This window comes from Myotis yumanensis, unplaced genomic scaffold (assembly GCF_028538775.1).
Source record: "Myotis yumanensis isolate MYYU_CA2020_CCGP unplaced genomic scaffold, mMyoYum1.0.hap1 SCAF_1, whole genome shotgun sequence".
Taxonomy (NCBI): Eukaryota; Metazoa; Chordata; class Mammalia; order Chiroptera; family Vespertilionidae; genus Myotis; species Myotis yumanensis.
Window position 1 is genome coordinate 70,576,404 of NW_027223752.1, and position 26,043 is coordinate 70,602,446.

General features: G+C 43.2%; 1 protein-coding gene across 1 annotated transcript in view; it reads right to left on the reverse strand.

Moving 5' to 3' along the window:
- The window catches only part of CAPN3 (calpain 3), a 50,349-nt gene that overhangs the window by 20,728 nt on the left and 3,578 nt on the right, over positions 1 to 26,043 (reverse strand). The window contains exons 2-5 of the mRNA XM_070424493.1: positions 3,902 to 3,971; positions 2,564 to 2,682; positions 908 to 1,041; positions 15 to 183 (exon numbers count right to left, since the gene is read on the reverse strand). Coding sequence (XP_070280594.1) covers positions 15 to 183; positions 908 to 1,041; positions 2,564 to 2,682; positions 3,902 to 3,971 — 492 coding nt within the window. The remainder of the gene's footprint in view (positions 1 to 14; positions 184 to 907; positions 1,042 to 2,563; positions 2,683 to 3,901; positions 3,972 to 26,043) is intronic.

Below are 26,043 nucleotides of genomic sequence, written 5' to 3' on the forward strand. Positions count from 1 at the left end.
CACCCCAGACTTACATCAATGGAGCAGCCCATGAGGGAGCCTCTCTCGATGGCTTTCTTCATGATCTTGTACATGTCTCTGGGAGCATCCTTAATCTCAAAAAACTCTGTGACCCCTCCTGTGAAGTCCTCCATGGCCTCTGTCGTGTTCCCACCTTTCAGAGCTTCATAGGAACCATGGAGCCTTGGAGAGAGGATGAAGACCAATCTGGGGTCACAGGGTTCCAGGAAACATAACCCAGGCAGCACTGCCACCAGAACTTTACTCTCATCCTGTGATGTTCTCTCACCAATTCTCGAACAACCCTATAGGCTAGTGGATCGGCTCTATGCTTCCCTTTCTTCACGGAGGAGAAGCTGATCTCCCGAGGCTAGGTGACTCACCCAGGGCCACAGGGAGCCAGAGCACTGGGACCGGAAACTAGCTATTCCCACTCCCCGATAGCTCTCTCTCCATTATAACCCTGAACCCTGAGGTAGGGCTTCCTTAAAGCCACCAGTAGCTGGGGTCGGCCTTCTAAGTTGAGCAACAATATGGCTTTATGAATATATTGCAAGCTCATGAGGTGGAGCCAAGCAAGACCCTGGGATCTGAGCTCCAGAAATATAGTGCTTGGATCTAGGACTTGTAACGCCACTACAAAGACAGAATTAAAGAGCTCACTCTGGGAAGCTACAGCTAAAGCTCTCCTATGTCTTCCTTTCTGTTCTTAAACAGAATCTTTTTAGTTAGAGCTGTTTCTGCCTGGACTCGATCTTCTCTGACTTTGGGTCACAGTTGAACACACACACACACGGGCACAGTGCACAGATATGCATGCCTCCTCTCACGAGTGAGACCCTGGCTGGGTGTTGCAGCCCACCTCCCCACTTCTAGACTTGCCTCCCCTTTGAAAGCGTGGCCTTACTTCGCATAAGCCTTCTCCAGCAGAGCGCTCCAAAACTCATTGCGGTGGTTGGACTTGGTGAAGACCAGCTGATCGTTGTAAGTTGGCAGGCAGTCATCGATAACCACGTCCACCCAGTCTCCATAGCGCCAGAACTGCACAGAAGCAGCGAGCTCAGATTACCGTTGGGAAATGTGTCCCTACCCAGCATTCCGGAGGGGGCACCGGGGTTCCTCTGATCCCAGAGCAGGGCCATTTCCTCAGCTCTGCACCTTGGTGCTTGTTCATACTATTCTGGGTTTGGCATCTGTTTCTAAGTGGACTGTGAGCTCCTCGAGGGCAGGAAGCAGTTACCAACCACTTCGTCTCTTCCACAGAGTCCAGCCCAGGGCTGGGGATAGTAGGAGCTCCATGAATATCTGAGGACTTGGAATTGTCATTCTCCAGCCCAGTAAGTCTGGGGTGGGGCCTAGGTACCAGCGTCTTTAGGCACCTCTGCTGATTCTAATATGCAGCCAGGTTGAGAGCTACGGGTCTAGATGAAGGTGATGTGTTGATTTATGTATTTCTTGATGGCAAACAAGGTAGAAATTGCTGCTGAAGAAGAGAATGAACATGGAAGAAAATGTGCCCAGAACATACTTTGACCGAAGCAGGAGAATTGTCCAATAATTTTGCAATTCTGGATGTTGTTCTTTTTTGAACAATTCTGTTTTAATTGAAGAAACTCAAATGTAGTTTAATTTTCTTCTAATGACATCTTCTCCTACCCCCCTTATTGACAAGAGGGCAAAAATCTATTTGGTTTTTGTATTTTTGTCCCTTTAGACACCAGACCCTTTAAGTATCAGCGGGAAACTAGCAGCTGGGTGGTACAGGGGAAAAAACAAAATTCAGGTCCTGGCTGCCTCCCCCAGTGCCAGGACGCAGCAGGACACTGACCCTGAACCTGAAGAGACTTTTCTGAGGCCTTTAGTCCTGAGGTACAGGATCAGCAGATACGTCAACCAATGATTTAGGCCAATCGAGATGTTTGGAGCCTTTAGGGCGTGAGACAGATGGATGCCTCAGAACCCTGGTATCTGCTAGACCCTCACATGTAGAACCCACTCTGTTGGGGGCCAGCACCTGGCTCGATGCCAGGACACGTTGGATCCAGAAAATGTCCAATGGCTGAGTTGATGCTGGAACTCAGACTTATTTCTGGGCCAAACCAGAGTCCTAGTCCCTATATTAACCAGACTTTCCTTCCAGAGCCTAGGAGAGGTGAGTGATAGCCTTGGTGTAGATCTGCCTTCAATGGAAACAAGTAAACAGAAGCCACTGTTGTCGATGGGGCTTCCTTTAAGGATTCTCCATGCTAATATCTCAGGAGCCTACTTGAGAAGGGCCGTGGGTAATGACAGAGCAGCCAGCCAGCCGGAGAGGCAAAAATAGACCCAGAGTCCAGCAAACAGGATGTCTTTCTGCTTTTCTGGGGCACAGCGGAAGGTGTGTGAGGGCGAGTGTGAAGGGCAGAAATAAACAACTGCTTCTGCACAGGCTTGCGGCCTTAAGGGGACCACTGCCCACAGCCACGGCTGGGAGGGCAGGTGAAACCTTTCTGGAGCCACGGGAAAGACAAGGCCAGGAGACTAGTGGCGAGCGAACTGCCGCTGGCCACTCCCAGGACCTTACCTGGAAGTGGAAGATCCCTGCATAGTTTTCGATGAAACTCTGATCATGGGGTATGACTCGGAAAAGCAGGTGCTCGTGGAGGGTCAGGCAAGCAATGGCTGCGAGAAACCAGCAGTCCCCTGCAGGCAAACACGGGGCACAGGTCAAAGGGGGGGCCGTCCCTCCCGGCCATGCTGCTCCACTTCTCTGAAGAGCACAGTTCAAGTGGTGCTGACTGTCCTACCTCCAGGCCTGACCTTACAGTGTCAACCAGAGAAGGAGTTCCACAGCAGTCCCTTGACAATGCGACCAGTAGGGCAACTTACACCCTCCCCAGTGGTTTTCCTGAAAGCTGTGGGCAATTCCTCTAACTGCAAAATTAGCTCATTTCCTTTCTGGGCCTCAGTGTAAGCAGGGCGGTAGGTCATAGTCAGGCCGTTCTTCAGAACACCTGTAGGAACTCCGCCCTGCCCCGTATCTTTGCAATGTGAGTCCGTTTCCCCTCTGACCTCAGTGGAGACTGGGCATCTGAGAGGCACCAGTCAAGCGGGTTTGTGCTGTAGAGTCATTAGGCAGCCGCTCTGGAACCAGCCTGTAGGGGGCGCTAAGACATTGCTGGCAATGGAATGAGAAGGGGACATTTTCTTACTTCCTGAACCTCCTTTCTGGCAGAGCACTATATGTATTTAGAGGCAACACTGTGTGTGTGTGTGTGTGTGTGTGTGTGTGTGTGTATGACAGAGAAAGAGAGAGAGAGAGAGAGAAATATCTGTTGTTCTACTTATTTATGCATTCATTGGTTGCTCTTGTAAGTGCCCTGACCAGAGATCAAACCTGCAACCTTGGTGTATTGGGACAACGCTCTAACCAACTGAGCTACCCACCAGGGCTGAAAGGTTCTTTTAATAAGGAGCTGTTATTCTGGGGCAATTTAAACAAGAGTTCCAGTTCCAAGTGCTCTTTTTGTTAATGGGTTTTGTGTGTATAGATAGAGTCTGTGTTCCCAAGAGCCATGCTTGGTACGCAGACGGTTTCAGAGCTGTCTTTTAAGGAAGATGGGAACAGTCCAAAGCAGGGCTTTGTCTTGCTGAGTGGGATGTGTGCCTGTCCTTGTGACTCTAGAAGGGAGGCCGTGGAATGAGGTCTACTTCCTGTGACACATGGCAAAGAACAAGAAATGTGGGAGGCACAGAAATTAAATGAAGCAATCACCAGCACATAAAATAATATAAAAACCTGCTCCCCAAAATTCATTAAAAATAAAAACAGATTACTGTCCCTTTATTTCCTGTAAAGGGATCACACCTTTTAACTGCCCCTGGATCGTTCGGCTGGGTATGACCTGAGGGACCTTCCTACCTAATTCTCCTTGACAGATGTCAGTTCTGTTGGCTCCACCAATGATAAATCGGGGATTCTCGCAAATTTCCTGTGAAACAAAAAGGAGAGAATAACAGCAGTAGTAGCTTTTTAAAATATATATATATTGATTTCTGAGAGGAAAGGAGAGGGGAGAGAGAGATAGAAACATCAGTGATGAGAATAATTGATTGGCTGCCTCCTGCATGTCCCAGGGGGATTGAGTCCGCAACCCAGGCATGTGCCCTTGACCGGAATCGAACCCAGGGCCCTTTCGTCTTCAGGTTGATGCTCTATCCACTGAGCCAAACCAGCTAGGCCTGTAGCTATTCTTTATTGAGGTCCATTATGTACTACTGGCATTGTGTGTCAGGAGTATTACACACGCCACTAATTTAAGTCTCCAAAAACATCCTGTGAGTTGGATACCATCATTCTTATTTTTTCAGGTAAGGAAACCAAGGCTCAGAGATGGTAAGAAACTTGCCCAAGGACACACAGCCAGAAGTGGTAGAAGCCGAAAGCATGTCCCCTTTTCCCATCGTTCTACACGGCTCCCTCCTCACACTGACATACTGTCTTATTAAGGATGCCCCTCAGAGGGCAGTGTCTTTACTGCCACATCTTTGGCAAAGGGACATGTTTTGTTTTGTTCTATGACAGGAAAAAAGGGCCGGAGGGAAAATAAGGATCTTTCTCCCAAGATGGTAACAGATATTTAGAGTCAGCAAATGTCCCAGGGCCCACAGAACTTGAGAACTGAGGAGAGCAGAGAGTGAATTTGGCCTGTGCCTCAAAAGCCTCCACTTCTGTTGGGGTGGGGGGGGGAGGGAGGGGGCGGCGCACTTCTTTAAGTTAGCCCAGCCTGACACCTCTGCCCCAGCCGTTATGTGTGCCCAACAGAGGCCAACAGAAGGTGCTTTAATTTTTGTTTGGCTGGGTCTTGTGCTTTGTTTTTTTACTTTTAAAATTTTGGGATAATTTGTAGATTCTGTGTTTTGGTGTGTTTTGTTTTGTTTTGTTTTAAATATATGTTTTATTGATTTTTTACAGAGAGGAAGGGCGAGGGATAGCTAGAAACATCGATGAGAGAGAAACACCGATCAGCTGCCTCCTGCACACCTCCTACTGGGGATGTGCCCGCAACCAAGGTACATGCCCTTGACCGGAATCGAACCTGGGACCCCTCAGTCCGCAGGCCGAGGCTCTATCCACTGAGCCAAACCGGTCAGGGCATCTTTTCTTATTCTTAATCAAAAGATAACTTTGCTTAAAGTAATAATAGTAACAATGTGTTGAGTAATTATAGCATATGAATAAGGTAAAAGAATGATAGTAATGTTATAAGGGAAGGATGGGAAATTTTCCATTATAAGATACTAGACTACATATACAGTATAATGGTGTAGTGTTATTTGAAGGTTGAATTAGATTAGTTTTAAAGGTATATTGGAAACTCTAACCATTAACATATTTGTAAAAAAGAACCATAATTGATATACGCAAGAGAGGAGATAAAATAGAATCGTATAGAATACTCAATTAAACCAGAGAAGGCAGGAAAGGGGAGAGACAAAGAACAATTGCAATAAATAGAAAACAGTTACAAACATGGTAGATACTAATCCAACTATATGATAATAACTTAAATATTAATGTTTTAAATTCACCAATTAAAAGATAAAGATCATGAGAGTGGATTTAAAAAGGCCCGGCTATATGTTATATATATATATATATATATATATATATATATATATATATGTATATATATATATATATATATATATATATATAAATTTTACTTTAAAAGATACTTTTTTTTATTGATTTTAAAGAGGAAGTGATAGAAACTTCAATGATGAGAGAGTCACTGATCGGCTGCCTCTGGCACACCCCCTACTGGGGATCAAGCCTGCAACCTGGGCATGTGCCCTTGACCAGAGTCAAACCCATGACCTCTTGGTTCATAGATTGATGCTCAACCACTGAGCCACACTGGCTGGGCTAAAAATTTTACTTTAAATACAAAGATTCGGATAGCTAGAGAGGGATCTACCATGCTGACACTAATCAAAACAAAGCTGGAGTATTAATTTCAGACAAAGCAAATTTTATAACAAGAAACATTACCAGAGAGAAAGAGATTACTACATTATGTTTCTCCAAGAAAACATACAATTCTAAAGGTGGGTACACCTGCCAACGGAGTGTTAAAGGACATGAGGCAAAAAGTGACACATGAGAGACCAAGATGGCGGCGTAGGTAAACACCGGAGACCGCTGCCGCAAACAACCATTTTAAAAATACAACTAAAAGACTGAACGGACATCACCCAGAACCACAGGAAGGCTGGCTGAAGAGAGACTCTACAACTAGAAGGAAAGAGAACAGCAAATCGAGGCTCAGAGGCGGCGCAGTGTGGAAAATACAAAGGTACCGAGGTGCGCGCGCAAAGCGGGCTGGTGGCTGAGGGCGCGGTTGTCGTTTTCTGTCGGGAGTGAGTCTCAGACTCTGGGCTCCAGATCCGGGCGAGTCTCTAGGGACCCAGACTCAAACGGGAGAAGCGGGATTATCCGGCATCAGTTGGAACCTGAGGGCAGCTTTCTCTCCGAAGTTTGCAGCGGCTGCCGGGGTTCTGAGAAGCAGAGCCTCTGGGAACGGGACTGAGCGTGGCCATAACTGCTCCCTCCGCCCGCCCTGTTGATCCCGCCCCGCCCAAACCCTGCGCACAGCCATTTGCCGATCGCCTCAGGCAAAGGCTGGATTAGCGCCTCCCCAGAAGGCAGACGTTTTCCATACAGCTGATTCCTATAGCCAGTTGGCCTGGTGGTCAAACCCCTCTAGTGTTAACTACAACAATTAAGGCTTGGCTAGAACAAGACTGCGCACAGAGACCACAAGGGGGTGCACCAAGAAAGCATAAAAGATGCGGAGACAAAAAAACATGACAGAAATGGAGGATATGGAGCTAAGAATCGCAATTTTGAGGGCTTGCCATAAATTTGTGCAGAACCTCACGAAAACTAATGAGACCCTCGATGCTATGATAAAGAAATTAGAAAGTAAGCATACACGGACTGAAATAAAGAATATTATACCCAATAGCAGACCAGAGGAGCACAAGAATCAAACCAAAGATTCGACAAAAAACACCCAATTGGAAAAGCAAAATGAAAAAAGAATCCGAAAGTGTGAAGATAGTGTAAGGAGCCTCTGGGACAGCTTTAAGCGGTCTAATATCAGAGTCATTGGAGTACCAGAAGATGAGAGACAGCAAGATATTGAAAACCTATTTCAAGAAATAATGGCAGAAAACTTCCCCCATCTGGAGAAAGAAATGGACTTACAGGTCCAAGAAGCGCAGAGAACCCCAAACAAAAGGAATCCAAAGAGGACCACACCAAGACACATCATCATTAAAATGCCAAGAGCAAAAGACAAAGAGAAAATCTTAAAAGCAGCAAGAGAAAGAGGCTCAATTACCTACAAGGGAATACCCATACGACTGTCAGCTGATTTCTCAACAGAAACTTTGCAGGCCAGAAGGGAATGGCAAGAAATATTCAAAGTGCTGAATACCAAGAACCTACAACCAAGATTACTTTATCCAGCAAAGCTATCATTCAGAATTGAAGGTCAGATAAAGAGCTTCACAGATAAGGAAAAGCTAAAGGAGTTCATCACCGCCAAACCAGTATTATATGAAATGCTGAAAGGTATCCTTTAAGAGGAGGAAGAAGAAGAAAAAGGTAAAGATACAAATTATGAACAACAAACATGCATCTATCAACAAATGAATCTAAGAATCAAGTGAATAAATAACCTGATGTACAGAATGAACTGGTGATTATAATAGAATCAGGGACATAGAAAGGGAATAGACTGACTATTCTTGGGGGGAAAAGGGGTGTGGGAGATGCGGGAAGTGACTGGACAAAAATCATGCACCTATGGATGAACACAGTGGGTGGGGAGTGAGGGTGGAGGGTGGGGTGGGAGCTGGAAGGAGGGGAGTTATGGGGGGAAAAAAGAGGAACAAATGTAATAATCTGAACAATAAAGATTTAATTAAAAAAAAAAGTGACACATCTGAAAGCAAAAGTAGATAAATCTAGTATTATATTTGGAGACCTTGACACTCTCTTTCAGTACTTATAGATCAAAGAGGCAGAAAATCATTAAGGATATAGTTGACCTGAATAGCACTATCAATCAATTTAATCTAATTGACATTTGAAGAATACCCCATTCAATAATAGCAGAATACACTTTCTTCTCAATATCCCATGGAAGAACAGACCACATTTTGGGCCATAAAACACCCTTCAACAAATTTAAAAGAATAGATCTCATACTAAGTATATTTTCAGACCACAGCAGAATGAAACTAGAAATTAATAAGAAAACTGGAAACCTCAGGATGTTTACAAAGCAAACAGCACATCTAAATAACACATTGGTCAGAGAAGAAGTTTCAAGGAATTCCTTTGTCTATCAGCTGAGAGAGACGATGGCAATGACACCCCAGAAATGATGAGCACACCTAGCACTCTGCTCTTGGTTTCTAATACTTTTCCAGTAAAAGGTACCAGGGCTCCATGGGGAAATGGTTGATTCTAGGGGTGTGGCAGGAAATACATAAAATGAGACTGGAGCATCTTATAGCATCAGAAAGTAAGAAAGCACTCAAAGAAAAAATAACCCTCACAGACATATGAAAACATGCTCAAAGTCACTAATCATCTGAGAGATGCAAATCAAAACAACAATGCAGCACCATCTCACACCTGTCAGAATGGCTACCATCAACAAATCAACAAACGGTAAGTGTTGGCGAGGATGTGGAGAAAAAGGAATCCTCGTGCATTGCTGGTGGGAATGCAGACTGGTGCAGCCACTATGGAAGACAGTATGGAGTTTCCTCAAAAAACTAAAAATGGAACTCCCATTTGACCCAGTGATCCCACTTCTAGGAATATATCCCAAGAAACCAGAAACACCAATCAGAAAGGATATATGCACCCCTATGTTCATAGCAGCACAATTCACCATAGCTAAGATTTGGAAACAGCCTAAGTGCCCATCAGTAGATGAGTGGATTAAAAAACTGTGGTACATCTACACAATGGAATACTATGCTGCTGTAAAAAAGAAGGAGTTCTCACCATTTGCAACAGCATGGATGGAACTGGAGAGCATTATGCTAAGCAAAATAAGCCAGTCAGAGAAAGATAAATATCACATGATCTCACTCATCTGTGGAATATAATGAACAACATAAACTGATGAACAAAAACAGATCCAGAGACAGAGAAGCATCAATCAGATAGTCAAACCTCAGAGGAAAGGTAGGGGAAGTGGGGGTAAGGGGGAGAGATCAACCAAAGGACTTATATACATGCATATAAGCATAACCAATGGACACAGACAACAGGGGGGTGAGGGCATGAGTGGGAAGTGGGGGGGGGGGAGACAATGAAGGGATAAGGACACATATGTATTACCTTAATCAATAAAGAAACAGAAAATAACCCTCACAGCAATAAGGATATGTCAAAGGGATAGGAGTCAACTGAAAGAACTTCTAATGGCTAATAATGAGAGCAAGAAAATAAAGCAATATTTGATCACAATACACAATACAAAATAACTATCCACGAGTCCACACTGAAATAAATAAGTGATTAAATACATAAATAAATGGAGAGAATAGAAAAAGTTCCCATGCAGAATTCTCAATACTTTATGTGAATAAAAGGAGGCAGAACATAGCTCCCACTCCTTTAGGATGGACTTATGTTTAATGACATTCTTCCGAAGAATGCAGTATGGAAGAGGGAAAAAAGTAACTTCACAAGAGAGAAACCTGTTGACACTACCTCAGCCAGTTGTCAAGGTCAACAATGTTGACATGTCGACAGTCTATACGATGTAATGAAAATGGCACTTTCCCTCTGTGGTCTTCCTCCCAAAACCCTCCAGCCCAGCTGAATCAGGAGAAAACCAGCAGGAAAATACCAGTTGAGGGATATTATACAAAATACCCGACCAGCACTCAAAACTGGCAAGGCCATCAGAAACGAGGGAGGTCTGAGGAACTGTCCCAGCCAGTGGAGGCCAAGGAGACATCACTATTAAATGCCATGTCATACCCTCGGTGGAATTACGGGACGGAAAAAGGATATTAAGTAAAAACTAAGGAAATCTGAATAAAGTATGGACTTATTTCAGGTAGCAATGTAACAATTTTGGTTAATTAATTGTAGCAAATGTCCCAGAGTAAAATAACTGTCCTTAAATGGAAAATTTATTTGAAAAACAACTAGTTCAAATGTGTCTCATGCACTCCAATGGACCAGCTTGCAGACCCACTGGGGTGCACCCCCCTGCCTTGCAGACCACTGACCTCAATGGTTCCTTGCCTGCTCTGCATGCAGTGAACCTTTTGGGATTACCAGAGCCTCCCTGCAGGGAGAGGCTCTGGTCCCGCATGTCCCCAAGTACGTTTATCTATTCGGTGGAAACAAATGGGCCCCTTGGCTGCACAGTAAAGGGTCCTTGAGCTCATGGCTTCACCCTATGAGGAGTCTGACTGGTCAGCGTGAACCTTCTGTTTAAACAGAAGTGGCCCGTCACTCATCACCCAGCCTTACCTGAGAGGTTCGAAAGGCAAGGCTCCAGCCCCCTGCAGCCTCCTGTTTCCTAACTGTTCACCATCTTGCACAGATCTCTCCTTGAAATGGTGAGCCTTAGTATTCTTAATCCCACGCTCCCATCCCCAGAATACCCGCTCTTAAGAAGAGACATGATAATCAATTATATTTACTATAAATTTAAGTCAGTGCATTAGCTCTCTTAAAGGTATTGACAGTCTCAGGGACCTATGAAATATTATAATCACCTCTAACTCAGGAACAGAACATGACATCCATTTCAGGAGGAAGCAGGAAGCCATTCTGAGGGCACCTGGGCAGGAGAACCTTGATAAAGCCACCTGCTCAGAGTGAGGATCCATGGCCTCAGGCTCTGGACCACTTGACCTCCTGCCCGGGAGCTGTCTGTTGAAGCATCAAAGCTCTCATCCCTACCTTTGGTCTTTTCCACGTGATGGCCTTCATCTTGGTTTTCTGGCTCAGCTCATAGGAACCCAGGGCCTGAACACCAGCTGGGAACACATGGTCTTCAAAGAGGCACTTCTGAGCCAGATAGCATTGTTTGAGAATGACAAAATCCTGCCCCTCGAACCTGAGGGGCTGTGTGACAGTGCCCTCTCCGTCTCTCCTGCCCCTCTCCCGGATCACACGCTCACAGAAGAATCCTGGCAGCAGGTAAGGCATGGTGACGGCTCAGGGAGTAGAGCTGGGCCTTCACTTCACCCTCAGTCCAGGCCTAATCCTCTCATGAATGGGTCGGAGCCTATTTAGCCTTCCACCCTCAGCAGCTCGATGCAAATGAACGTAGCCCAGAGTGAGGGTGTGGTCAGAGTCAGCAGCTTGGGCTGGAGGCCCCTGAACCCACAGTCAAGGGGCAACACCAGGCCAGTCGGAGAGCCAGCAAGGGAAGAGAGAGTCAGGGACAGGCCCAGGACAGGCCACAATAGCCTGTAGATCTTTAGGGTACCTCCCTCAGCCTTGCTGTGATTACTTATTTACTTATTTATTATATATTTTTATTGATTTTAGAGAGGAAAGGAGAGGGAGAGAGAGATAGAAACATCAATGATGAGAGGGAATTATTGATTGGCTGCCTCCTGTACGCCCCCTACTGGGGATCAAGCCCGCAACCAGGGCACGTGCCCTTGACTGCAATCGAACCTGGGACCCTTAAGTCTGCAGGCCAATGCTCTGCCCACTGAGCCAAACCAGCTAGGGCTGGGATTCTTTTTTAAAAAAGAGAAAATATAGTTACAGAGAGGCTTACCCTGCCTCAGCAAAAGGCATTCCCGCCTTTGACACTGGTGGTCAATGGGATATAGCATGAGGCCTTTAAAACATGCTGTATACACTAATCCTAAACAGGCTGCTGAATGCATAGGAGGAATCTGCCCCAAGCCATTGTCTGAGGTTAATGAAGCCTTCATTCTCCTGATGTCCCTGCTCCATCCCCCAAAGACCTGGACTGGCCATTCAGGGACTCTAATCTGCTAGAGGGACCAAGAAAGTAGGTGACTCAACCTCAGATGAAAGTCCCCGTTAGAGTGGGCTCCAGTGGCAGTGAACAGACATCCACAGTTGCAAATTCAGGACCTATGAGGCAGAGAATGTGATGGGTGGGGAAGGAGGATAAATGTGTGTCAGAATTATACTCACAAGAAAGCTCAGCCTTTTCAAAGTTTCACCGTGCATCAACGGGCAGTGCTGAGTGAGAGCCGGGAGCTGATGCAAGTGGAACCTCAGGTCTGGCAGCCTGCCCACTTGGAGGATGCTGTCTCCTTTTACTCATTAACTCCTGTCGGCCTTCGTCTATTCTGTGCTTCTCAAAGTGTGGGCTGTGGACTACCAACATCGGAATCACCTGGGATGTCAGTTTAAAATGCAGATTCCGAGGGCTCATTCCAGACCCAAGGATTCAAATACTTTTGCTAAGAGTCTGGGACTTTGCAATTTAAATGAGAATACCAGGAGATTCTTATGTCCACTAGAGTCTGAAACCATGACTTTAGCATTACAGGGTACTATAAAAGCTCAAAATAGTTTTTTAAAATTTCTTATTTTTAAATTTTTATTTGTTGGTTTGAGAGAGAGGAAGGAAGAGAGAGAGAGAGAGAGAGAGAGAGAGAGAGAGATCAATTTGTTGTTCCACTTATTTTTGCATTCATTGGTTGATTCTTGTATGTGCCATGACCAGGGATCAAACTCACAACCGTGGCATATGGGGACGATGCTCTAACCAACTGAGCTACCAGGCCAAGGCAAAATAACTTTTGAAGTCAGTTCTTTTCTTTTTAATATATTTTTATTGACTTCAGAGAGAAAGGGAAAGAGAGAGAGAGAAACATCAATGATGAGAGAGAATCCTTAAATCATCTGTCCTGCACGCCCCACACTGGGGATCAAGCCTGCAACCGGGCATGTGCCCTGACCAGGAATTGAACTGTGACCTTCTTGTTCATAGGTTGATGTTCAACCACTGAGCCACACTGGCTGGGCGAGATCAGTTATTTTAAGAAAATCAGTTATTTTTGTTTGGTTTATACATGAACAAGGTTTTAAAAAATACAAAATACAAAAGTACATAGAAAAATAGCAGTCTCCTGCCCTGCAAATCCTCACCACCTGCAAATCTCTCTCCTTAGAGACAGTCACTTTTAAATTTTTTAACTCATTCTTCTGGTATTTACTGCTATATTTCTAAATACTATGCTTAAAATATTACTTTTTAATTTATTATTTTTAGGAAGTATCAATAGAATTCCTATTTGGTGAGTGAGATTTAGGCTTCTCACATTATACTGTGTCCACAATCTTCCCCAAATAGTTATATCATACATTTTGGTAAAATTAAAATTCAGTGTTTTCTTTAGTATTATTAGGAAAATATTATTTACTTCTTAGCTAGGTGGTATCCTGTGTTATATTTCCTTTCTGTATAAATATTTCCTTTTACTTATTCCTTTGTAAATATATATATATATATATATATATATATATATATATATATATATTACATTTTTTCCCTTTATTGATTAAGATATTACCTTATTCCCCCAATGTCCCCTCATCCCTCCAATCCTGCCCTCACCCTCACCCGCTGTTAAAAAAATATTTTTTATTGGTTTCAGAGAGGAAGGGAGAGAGAGGATATAAACATCAATATTGAGAGAGAAGCATTGATCAGCTGCCTCCAGCACACCCCCTACTGGGGATTGAGCCGTAACCCAGGCATCAAATCAGTCCGTAGGCCAACAGTCCATAGGCCAACACTCTATCCACTGAGCCAAACCAGCTAGGGCTAACTGCTTTTATTTTTGAAGCAGAATTCAATTAAGTTTCAGAAATTGAAATTTAATAATTGGATTAGGTGATGTTGAAGTGAGAATTAGTGAACTGGAAGCTAGATCAGGAGAAGTCACTTAACATGCCACATAGAGAATCAAGGAGATGGGATTTTTTTTTTTAAAATAGAAAAAAGAAGAAAAAGAGGTTAAGATAAATGTGAGATAAAGCCAGGTAAGTTCTGCATATATCTACTTGGAGTTCTAGAAGAAGATAATACAAAATATGGGGAGAATTAATATTCTAAGAGATTTTCTACAATTGATCAATGAGTTCAATCCTTAGAATCAAGAATCCTAATGAATCCTAAGCAGGAAAGATATAAAGCAATATATGTTTAGACATAACAAAGTGATATTGCAGAATACCACAGACAGAGAGAAGTTCTTAAAAGCAGTCTGAGAGAAAAGGCATATGGCCTGTTGCAGGAACACAGCTACTAGGAATTACAGTGTAAGGTAGGAGACAGTACTGAGAATCAACCTAGAATTGATTACTCAGGAAAAGTATTTCAAGAGTGAAAGCAAATTGCACACAAATAAAAATTGAAATGCTTATTATAAGTAGACACTCACTAAAGTACTTTAAGAAAAAGTAAAATTATTCTGGAAGGAAAAGTCAAAGACTCAAGATGGAACAGTAAGCAAGGAAAGTGGTAAACATGTGTAAATCTAAGCAAATATTGACTGTTAAACATATTATTTTCTAATTTTTGAGGTTGAAAAATGTAGAGCTAAAATTCTGAAAAACAATGGCATATTAGTTACAGGAGGAGTACTTGGGATTAAAGTGCTATATGGTCTTCATATTATTTATGAGGAAAATGAAACTATTGACCAATTTCAGGTTTTATCAAAATAATAGGTATATCAACAATTTAGGCAACTACAGAAAAAACATAGTCAATAACTTCCAAATTAGTAGGAAGGGAAAAAAATGAAAGAAAACACTTTAATCAATTTTTTAAAAACAGGCATAAGGAGGGAAAAAAGGAACATTAAAAAAGCAATACAAACAGAAAGGTTATGGTAAATGGTGGAAATAAATTCAAAATATATTAATGCTCAGAATAAATGCAAACAGACTAAAATCTCCAGTTAAAAGACAAAAAGTTTTCAGACTGGATTTTTAAAAAGAGTTATAAATAGTTTATAATAAATACACCAAAGACATCAGGACATAGAAATGTTGGAAGTAAAAGAAGAAAAAATTACATATATATAAAGCAAAAACTTGCCCCCAAAGCTTGAATACCTACATTAATGTCTAACAACATTGACTTGAGAGAGAGAGAGAGAGAAAACACAAAAACAAACATAAAAACCACAAAATTTTCTTAGAGTTAAAAAGGGTCACTACAAATTCCCAGAAAAATAAATATTACTACTGTATCAAAAAGAAAAACAATTTCAAATGACCCCATGGTTTTTGAAGAGGTTGCATCAATAAATAAAAATATTCCCTTAAGAAAATACTGGCAAAATTCTACCAAATATTTAAGGAACATATAGTTTTCATCTTCCCACAATCTATTTCACAGAATAAAAGAACATTCCCCACTTATTTTATGAGGCTAGTGTAACCTTGATAACATAATAGGACAGCACAAGAAAGAGAAATAAAAGGCCAGTCTCATTAACTATATATGCAAAAGCTTAAATAAAAAATTTTCAAAACAAAATTTAGTGATGTGTAAAAAGATATACATTCTGCCTTGGCCCATTTTGCTCAGTGGTTGGAGCATTGGCCTATGGACTGAAGAACCTGAGGTTAGATTTCTGGTCAAGAGCATGTGCCCGAGTTGCAGGTTCGATCCTCAGCCCAGTCGGGGCATGGGTGGAGGGCAACCAACCGATGTGTCTCTCACTTCACTGTTTCTCTCTCTCCTCTTCCCTTCTCCCTCCCTTCCACTCTGTCTGAAAATCAATGGAAAAAAATATCCTCAGGTGATGATTAAAGAAAAAATAATAATACAGTGGGGCCTTGACTTACAAGTATCCCGACTAACGAGTTTTTTTGAGATACCAGCTGTCTCTCGGCCGATTTTTTGCATTGAGTTGACAGAGTAATTTGAGTTAATGAGCTCATTAACGAGCTCGGTCTTGGACCGAATTAAACTTGTAAGTCAAGGCCTCACTGTACATTCTAAGTTTGGTTTATTCTAAGAATGCAAGGGGGTTAACATTGGAAAACTCTATTAATGTAATTGTTTAAAGGAGGAAAACCACAGGATTTTCTCAAGTAATGCCGAAAAAGTATTTGAAAAAGTTCAACAATCCTTATTTTATTTCTTTTCCATTTATGATTTAAAAAAAATTCTTAGCAAAGCAGGAATAGAGGGGAACTTCTTAATGATAAGTTATACCTACAAATGAATCTACAGTAAATATACTCAACAATGAAGCATTAAGAATATTCTATTCTATTCTATTCTATTCTATTCTATTCTATTCTATTTATTTATTTATAAATATATTCCATTGATTTTTTTTACAGAGAGGAAGGGAGAGGGATAGAGAGTTAGAAACATCCATGAGAGAGAAACATCGATCAGCTGCCTCCGGCACACCCCCTACTGGGGATGTGCTGGCAACCAAGGTACATGCCCTTGACCAGAATCAAACCTGGGACCCTTCAGTCCGCAGGCTGACACTCTATCCACTGAGCCAAACCGGTTAGGGCAAGAATATCCCCTTTAAATGTGGGAACCAGATGAAGATTCCTGTCAGTTCCTTTGTTATTAATGTTATTCTGGAGGGTTTAACTAGCACAATAACACAAGCATTAGGCTGGTGAATACAGTTGTGCATAATGTACTGGGCAACTCACCTAACTACAGAAGCATAGAGGCTATAGCCCAATAACTTGGGATCTGCAATCAAATTATTAGAATTATTAAGAATTTATAAGAGAAGAGTCAAGTGAATATTTATGCTTGAGAAATCTAGTACAATTTTAAGGAAGATGCCATTTATAAAAATAAAAACAACAAAAGATGCTTAGGAATAAATCTGACAAAGATATTCAAGACCTTTACAGTAAAAAACAAAACAAAAACAAAAACTTGATTGAAAGATACACTAATGGAGACCTATTTAAATGGAGGGACATCCCTTCTTCATGAATAGGAAGATTCAATATTGTCGAGATGTGCATTCTTCTACATTGATTCAATGTCATCTCAGTGAAAATCCCCACACTAGTTTTTGTGAAACTCAACAGTCTGTTTCTAAAATCTAAAGGGAAAGGCAAAGAGTCAGGTATAGCTAAACTATACTGAGGAAGAAAAACAAGTTGGGAGGACTTGCTCTACTGGATGTCAAGATTTATTGGCACGAGATGTGGCGTTGGCACAAAAATAGACAAATAAATGCAAAAAACCCACAATAGAGTGCGGAAACAGAACCACACATTGATAGAACTTGATTTATTTAAAAGTGGCATTGCAAAACAGTGGAGCAAGGGTTGTCTTTTAAATAAATTGTGCCGGCACCTTTGAAAATCCATAAGGAAAACAACAAAATGTGATCCATATTTTTATATTACATGCATAACTCATTTCCAGATGGATTATAGACCCAAATATAAAAGCAGAAAAATAAAGTTTCTAAATGATAATAAAGAAGAATGACTTCAGTTTAAGAAAAACTTTAAGAGAACACATAAAGCACTAACTATAAAGGAAAAAATAATAAATTAGGAATTAATTTAGAACTTCTAATTAAGCATTTTTTAAAATTAAAAATACCTTTAAGAGAGTGAAAAGGCAATTCACAAAGTGGGAGAAGATATATATATAGTACATCTGACCAATAAGTGATTAGTATCAGGATATCTAAAGAATACGTACAATTTAAGTTGAAAAAGACAAACAACTCAATAGAAAAATGAGCTAAAGAACGTGGACAGCACGATAACAAATGGTCAGGAAATACATAAGTGTATAAAAAGAGGCTCTGACTTATTTATAATCAAGGAAATGCATCTTTTCATACATTTCTTGCCTCTTTCTGTTCCTGCCTGTCCCATCGCACTGCTGTTATTTCAGTATGTTCACCATGATGTCTAGAGCTCTGTCCCCGTCATGACCTGAGGAGGAGCTGCTGTCTTTGGGATGTAATGAAAGGCAGTCCTAAAAGTTATTTATAGAATTGTCCCTTTCACCAACACTTACGCCTGCTCCCCTCCACCCCCAGGATCCTGGCTGTCAGGATTCTTTGCTGAGTAGAAAGAGGGAGGGCTGGCTCTCAATTGGGCACCTCATTTTGCCTTTCAATTACCATCATCACTATTTACTGACTCATTGTGCTAAGCATGTCATATACAAACATCTCATTCAATTCTTAAACAGCTCTATGAGGAAGACACTTTTATTTTCTTTTCACAGATGAGGAAACCGAGGCCCAGGCATGGTCAGTAACTTGCCTGAGGTTACATTGTTAAGAGGTGGAGTTGGGATTTGAATCAAGTTTGTCTGACCTTCAAAGCCTGTGCACTTCACCATTGTTATACTTGCGTCCTTTGCTGCCTATGCTAATAGTAATTGCTGCCTTACCTTGAGCACCTACTAGGACTTTATGGATGCTGGCTCAGAACAGCCACAAGATAAAATATCATTATCTCATTATGACACTTAGAGAGTAATATGACTTGCTAGTGGCAGAGCCAGGGCTCTGACCAGGTTTGTTTGGTTCTAAATCCAGCCGTCTTAACCACTCTGCACAAAGCCCCCAGTTCTTCCTCTTTGCGGCTAGCCTAGGTATCCCACTTCTCTCTAAACTGTCTGACAGAAGATGACTCTCTAAAACAGATTACAAGCAGACCTCCTGCCAAGCCGAAGTCACTGGAAAGATAAATAATGTCCCTGAGAGAAGAAGCTACTATGTCCTGTGCCCTAAGGACAGAGGGCTCACTGCGCACAGCCTGGGTTTTCTGTACTTCTGTTCCCTTCCTCTCATCTCACACTGACATGGGGTAACTTATTTTAACCTAGATTTCTTCTTTCAGAATTGAGTAACAGGTCAAGCGAACTCTTAGCTGGGAAGATGCACAGGGTGGAGTGTTAATTATAGAGTCCATGCGGCACAGGGAAGATGCCCTTAGAGCAGGAGACCTTTGCGTCAGCACGGGTTGCAGGAGGTTTCCAACTTAAGAGCGCTGATGTAACGGCCAAGCACTGGGTCCTAGGAAGTTGGGGGTCAGCTATCCTCTACGTTTCACCCCTTTTCTTTAACTCCATTTCAGGCTAAAAGGAACCTGGCTCCTTAAAGAAATGATTCATTCCAGGTCTGGGGCAAGAACTAAACAAAATGAGCCTGGGCCTCCGTGTTGTGGCCAGAAAACAAAGACGCTATTCAAGATGAATGGGGTCATGTCAATGACACAGGTCACTTATGGGCTGGGGCGGGGTGTTCCCACTCTTCAAAGACTGGTCAATTTGAACATCAAAAAGAATAATGACTGGAATGGATTAAAATGTGTTGCCGTGTTTCATACTGTTCACACTCTGGAGTATTGTTTCGAGTTGGGATATTTAAGAACACAGAGCACATAGGAAATACAGGCGATTCTCTTTGCTCATAGTAGCTACGTTCTATAGTTGCTGTGAACACTGACTTAGTGAATACTGAGCTGTTGCTCCTGGAGGAAACACAGGACTAGGTTCCTGGGAGTCTCTCTGATCACACATTTTCATCAACGGATAATTACACAGCCTTATTTTATGTGTGTTTTTGTTTAAAGATGCCTGATCCACCATATAGTATTGATTCATTAACATTGACCTCACAGCAACAGCACCATATTAATGCCTGCATGAAGCTTATCTAACACCCACATGTTCTCTCTTGGGCACATCGTATCCTCCTTGAACTCAGGAACACTAGACAGCATTTCAGCACTAGGCTTGGGGGACATTTTAAACAGAGAAATCACCAACAAGAAGCACATGCATATGAAAAATGTGACACTAAATAGACTGAGAAGGACTGAGATAAGAAGGCAGAGCGTCGCTTTGTTTGACTTCAGTTGGGAACCTGCTCTGAGGGTGATTCAAACTTTTCACTGCCCTACACACGTCCACAAATGACCACGGGTACTGACTGTGGGGTTTTGAGGACATTTTAGTGAGTAGTGAGTTCACAAGTATCCATGAATAATGAGGATCGACTAAATATGGATCATAGCACGGACCTCCCCAGCGCTGGGAAAAAATCATACCTAGGGAGTAAAGTTAGAGGAGTCTATGAGTATTCGAGCTGAGAAGCAAGTAAAGGAAGGATGACGTTATTCACGAGTAGGGAGAATTATCATATAGAGGAAATCAGCCAACTCTATTTCACTGTCTTCTGGTTCTGAGCTAGAGATAATGTGCTAAAATTGTGGCTGGGAGAGTTCTGGCTAGAAATAAGGATGCCTTTTCAGACTGTGAGAGATACTAACTAATGGTTATTGAAGGAGATGGGGCACCGCTTATCTGAAATAGCTGAAAGAACAGTTCCCAAACATTTTCAATCTTATGATGTATAAGAGTTTTTAATAGCAGTTTTAAACCTATATCCCTGTGTTCTGGGAAAATGTAATAAACTTCTAATAGTTCCGATGGTGATTACTTAAAGTTGAAGGCTGGATGAAAATGGTAAAGCAAGCGTCAGCTTCTCTTCAGCAGAATGCTTCCCCGGTGTTAGCCGGGGCCTCCCAGCTCCTTGGAGATGTTGCACCCCCACTTCATGGCCTCTGAGAGGGCAGGGCCTCCTCACCCCACCAGGGTTCAGTGGGTTCCTGGCAGTTTGCTTCTTTATGCTTCCTTCTTTCTCTCCACCCCCGTGCTTTCCACACTCTGACTTCCGGGTGTGTTGGCTCAGTCCTGCCTGTAAAAATCAAGGTACTAACTTCCGCCCTTTACCCCACAGTTACTTGCCTCAGGCATTTCACAAGTTCATCATCAGTAAAGACTTTTTTTTTTTTAATTTTTTTAAAATCTTTATTGTTCAGATTATTACATTTGTTCCTCTTTTTTCCCCCCATAACTCCCCTCCTTCCAGCTCCCACCCCACCCTCCACCCTCACTCCCCACCCACTGAGTTCATCCATAGGTGCATGATTTTTGTCCAGTCACTTCCCGCATCTCCCACACCCCTTTTTCCCCCAAGAATAGTCAGTCTATTCCCTTTCTATGTCCCTGATTCTATTATAATCACCAGTTCATTCTGTACATCAGGTTATTTATTCACTTGATTCTTAGATTCATTTGTTGATAGATGCATATTTGTTGTTCATAATTTGTATCTTTACCTTTTTCTTCTTCTTCCTCCTCTTAAAGGATACCTTTCAGCATTTCATATAATACTGGTTTGGCGGTGATGAACTCCTTTAGTTTTTCCTTATCTGTGAAGCTCTTTATCTGACCTTCAATTCTGAATGATAGCTTTGCTGGATAAAGTAATCTTGGTTGTAGGTTCTTGGTATTCAGCACTTTGAATATTTCTTGCCATTCCCTTCTGGCCTGCAAAGTTTCTGTTGAGAAATCAGCTGACAGTCGTATGGGTATTCCCTTGTAGGTAATTGAGCCTCTTTCTCTTGCTGCTTTTAAGATTTTCTCTTTGTCTTTTGCTCTTGGCATTTTAATGATGATGTGTCTTGGTGTGGTCCTCTTTGGATTCCTTTTGTTTGGGGTTCTCTGCACTTCTTGAACCTGTAAGTCCATTTCTTTCTCCAGGTGGGGGAAGTTTTCTGCCATTATTTCTTGAAATAGGTTTTCAATATCTTGCTGTCTCTCATCTTCTGGCACTCCAATGACTCTGATATTAGACCGCTTAAAGCTGTCCCAGATGCTCCTTACACTATCTTCACACTTTCGGATTCTTTTTTCATTTTGCTTTTCCAATTGGGTGTTTTTTGTCGAATCTTTGGTTTGATTCTTGTGCTCCTCTGGTCTGCTATTGGGTATAATATTCTTTATTTCAGTCCGTGTATGCTTACTTTCTAATTTCTTTATCGTAGCATTGAGGGTCTCATTAGTTTTCGTGAGGCTCTGCACAAATTTATGGCAAGCCCTCAAAATTGCGATTCTTAGCTCCATATCCTCCATTTCTGTCATGTTTTTTTGTCTCCGCATCTTTTATGCTTTCTTGGTGCACCCCCTTGTGGTCTCTGTGCGCAGTCTTGTTCTAGCCAAGCCTTAACTGTTGTAGTTAACACTAGAGGGATTTGACCACCAGGCCGACTGGCGGTGGAAATCAGCTGTGGGAAAACTTCAGTCCTCAGGGGAGGCGCTAGTCCAGCCCTTGCCTGAGGCGATCGGCAAATGGCTGTGCGCAGGGTTTGGGCGGGGTGGGCTCAACAGGGCGGGGGGGGGGGGGGGAGGGAGCAGCTATGGCCGCTCTCAGTCCGTCCCCAGGGGCTCTGCCTCTCTGTCCCAGCAATCGCTGCAAACCTCGGAGGGGCCGTAGCCAGACAGTCCCACTTCTCCCGTTTGAGTCTGGGTCCCTAGAGACTCGCCCGGATCTGTAGCCCAGAGTCTGAGACTCACTCCTGATTGAAAACGACAATCGTGCCCTCAGCCGCCAGCCCGCTTTGCACGCGCACCCTCACCACCGCACCGCCGTACCTTTAAATTTTCCACACTGCGCCTCCGCTGAGAGTCGGAATGCTGTTGTTTTTGCTTCTAGTTGAAGAGACTCTCCTCAGCCAGCCTTCCCGTGGTTCTGGTTGATGTCCGCTCCGACTTTTAGTTGTATTTTTGAAGTGGTTGTCCACGGCGGCAGTCTCCGGTGTTTACCTATGCCGCCATCTTCGATTCTCTTCTCAGTAAAGACTTTTGAGGTCAAGGGAGGGATGACACTGGGGTGCGTGGCCTCCTGCCTTGTGCCCCCATCCCTCTTTGGTTTCTGGTTCTCCTCCTTTTATAAGTAAACAGCAATTAATTTTTTTTCTCCATAGAAAACAATCATGTCCACCCCCAGAGAGAAATTACTTTTTCTGTAATCTCAAGTATCTTCCTAACTTTTCCTTATGAGTTTCCCTCTTGAAGAGAGAAATGGAAGAGTCTGCCATGCTAAGGGTTCACATTTGTTAAGCACATTTGGCTAAACAGGTGCAAAAAAATCAGAGATAATCTTGCAGTAGTGACAAGACCTCATCTGAAGAATGTGATGGTTCCCCCCTCCCCCCACTAGTGTAAGAGTCTTGGGACAAGGGAGGAGTTGGTTCTGCCTGCATGACGACTCAGAAAGGGGCAGGAGACCAAGTCAGACAGACAGCACAAAACCCAGCAGGTGGTTGAGTCCACGATAGGCAGTGGGGGTGAAAGAATTGGTTTGGGAAGAGGAGTAGGACTGCGTTAAATAACAAAGGGGTCTTATTTGTTTTTTTTCTTTTTTTTAAAGTATATTTTTATTGATTTCAGAGAGGAAGGGTGAGGGAGAGAGAGAGATAGAAACATCAATGATGCCGAAACCCATTTGGCTCAGGTGATAGAGAGTTGGCCTGCGGACTGAAGGGTCCCAGGTTCGATTCCGGTCAGGGGCATGTACCTGGGTTGCGGGCACATCCCCGGTGGGGGATGTGCAGGAGGCGGCTGATCGATGTTTCTCTCTCATCGATGTTTCTGACTCTCTATCTCTCTCCCTTCCTCTCTGTAAAAAAATCAATAAAATATATTTAAAAAAAGAAAGAAACCTCAATGATGAGAGAGAATCATGGATCAGCTGCCTCCTGTACACCCCACACAGGGGATTGAGCCCCCAACCTGCGCCTGTGCCCTGACCAGAAATCGAACCGTGACCTCCAGGTTCATAGGTTGATGCTCACCCACTGAGCCACACTGACTGGGCTTATTTTTCTATTCTAAAGCACCCCCCTCACATTTTAGTATCTCTGAAGTTGTGATGCATCTTACATTTAAAGCTCCCTTCAGTTGCATTCAGCTGGGTGGCGGTCATGACTTTCTTTGGACACCTGATAAGATCAGGAAAGTACCAGTACCCAAACCTTCTAGACTTGGTGAGATATGGTTCATGTGGAATTGCAGCTTGGGAAACTTACATAAACTCTGTCCTTAAAAAGAGTCTAATGCAAGGGCTTTCCAGGTATGAGAACTATAGAGAATAAAGTCACTTGCTTGGAATACAAAGAGGCTGCTGTCTGTTGGGAGAAGGTTTCCTCAGGTCCAGGTGTTGGCGGAGGGGCCTAGTTGACCCAGGTTGTGGGGAAGAACAGGGCCAAGAACCAGGTTAGACCAATCAGGCAAAGCACAGCGGCATATGGGGCTGTAATCATAACGACAGCAAAGAGGGAAGGCACACACCGGAGAAATGTGGGTGAAGCCGAGACCCAGCTCTGACCTAGCAAAAGGTGGGGCCTGACAGAGGGATGCGAACAGGATTTGAGGGGAAGAGGTACGTTAGGCAGCCTATGACCTGGAGGCCCAGTAACTGCCAACAAAGTATAAAGCACTGGATCTGAAGATAAGGGAGTGTGGTAGATTCTCTCAACCCCCAACAGCCAGTGGAAACAGAAAGCTGAGCAAAAAGTTGCAAAGAGAAAATGCAGCGTCCCAACTTTCAGCCCCAGGAGCTTGGAGGGCAGAGGAGGGAGAGCAGGTTTCCTAGGGGAAGAGCTGGGGGAGAAATGGAGGTGTTTGGTACTTGCATTTCCATAATAAAACACACATTTCTGTATTTAATGTGAATGACTGGAATTGTCCTAAAGAACAAGCAGTCACGTGCCCATGAGGGGCCTGTTCACATACATACCCTCATGTTTGGTTGGACTGATTCATTTAGATCAAGCATGAAGTACTCAAACATATGCTGTGGTTAGCTTTTTTTTTTTTTTAAATCCTCACCTGAAGATATTCTTTCCATTGTTTTTTTAGAGAGAGTGGGAGATAGGGAGGGAGGGGGGAGAGGGAGACAGAGAAACATCGATATGAGAGAGACACATTGGCTGGTTGCTTCCCACATGACCCCTGACCAGGGCCAAGGATGTAACTTGCAATCCAGGTAGGTGCCCTTGATTGGGAATTGAACCCGAGACCTTTCAGTGTGCGAGCCGATGCTGTAACTGCTGAGCTATACCAGCCAGGGCTGTTGATTTGTCCTGGACACAAATTAAGCTGGAAAGATGTGTTGCCTCTTTTGGAGACTGCACAGCAGATGCAGGCGGTGATAAGACTGCACAACATGTTTACGGGGCACTCATTCCTGTGCCAGGCACCCTTTACGCCTTGGGTGTGCATTAACTCATTTAATCTCCACAACAACCTTATGAGGTAGGTTCTTCTGTTATGATTATACCCCATTTTTCAGGTGGGGACCTTATGGCAAAGAGAAAAATATGTGATGATGATTACCCAAGTGTTAAGTAGCAGGGCCAGGACTTGAATGTGGGTGAGACTGGGCCCTTAGCCACTGCTCTCTCTATTCTATCTCCAGCCCACAGAGCCTGCTGCTTCCGGGGGCCAAACCCTGAGGTGTCCTTCAATGCCTGTTGTAGCTTGTGGAGGCCCAATAAATGCCACCTCATTTCCATGCCTGAGTTTTTTTTTTTTTTTTTTTTAAATATATTTCTTTATTGATTTCAGAGAGGAAGGGAGAGGGAGAGAGAGATAGAAACATCAATGATGAGAGAGAATCATTGATTGGCTGCCTCCTGCACGCCCCCTACTGGGGATTGAGCCCACAACCCAGGCATGTGCCCTTGGCCGGAATCGAACCCGGGACCCTTCAGTCCACAGGCCGACGCTCCATCCACTGAGCCAAACCGGCCAGGGCCATGCCTGAGTTTTGAACCAGCAGAGGAATCGGTATCAGGGTAGAGCAGGAGGGAGTCCAAAATGCCACATTTATTGTTGATAAATCTGATATTGGCTCCTAAGTCCCAGAACTAGATAGATTTCATTATTAAGCGCTGGGGCCAGATTGCCTGAGTTCAAATCTCAACTCCACCCTTACTAACTGGGAGATCTGCAGCAAGTTATTTACCCCTCTGAGACCCAGTTTTCTCATTTGTAAAGTGGGGACAATACTAGTACTCACCTCACAGGGTTGTTGTGAAGATTAAATGAGGTAATATAAGGAGGCCCTTAAAGTAATTACTGTCATACCAGGAGTTCTCAATCGAGATTGGTTGTTATCATTACT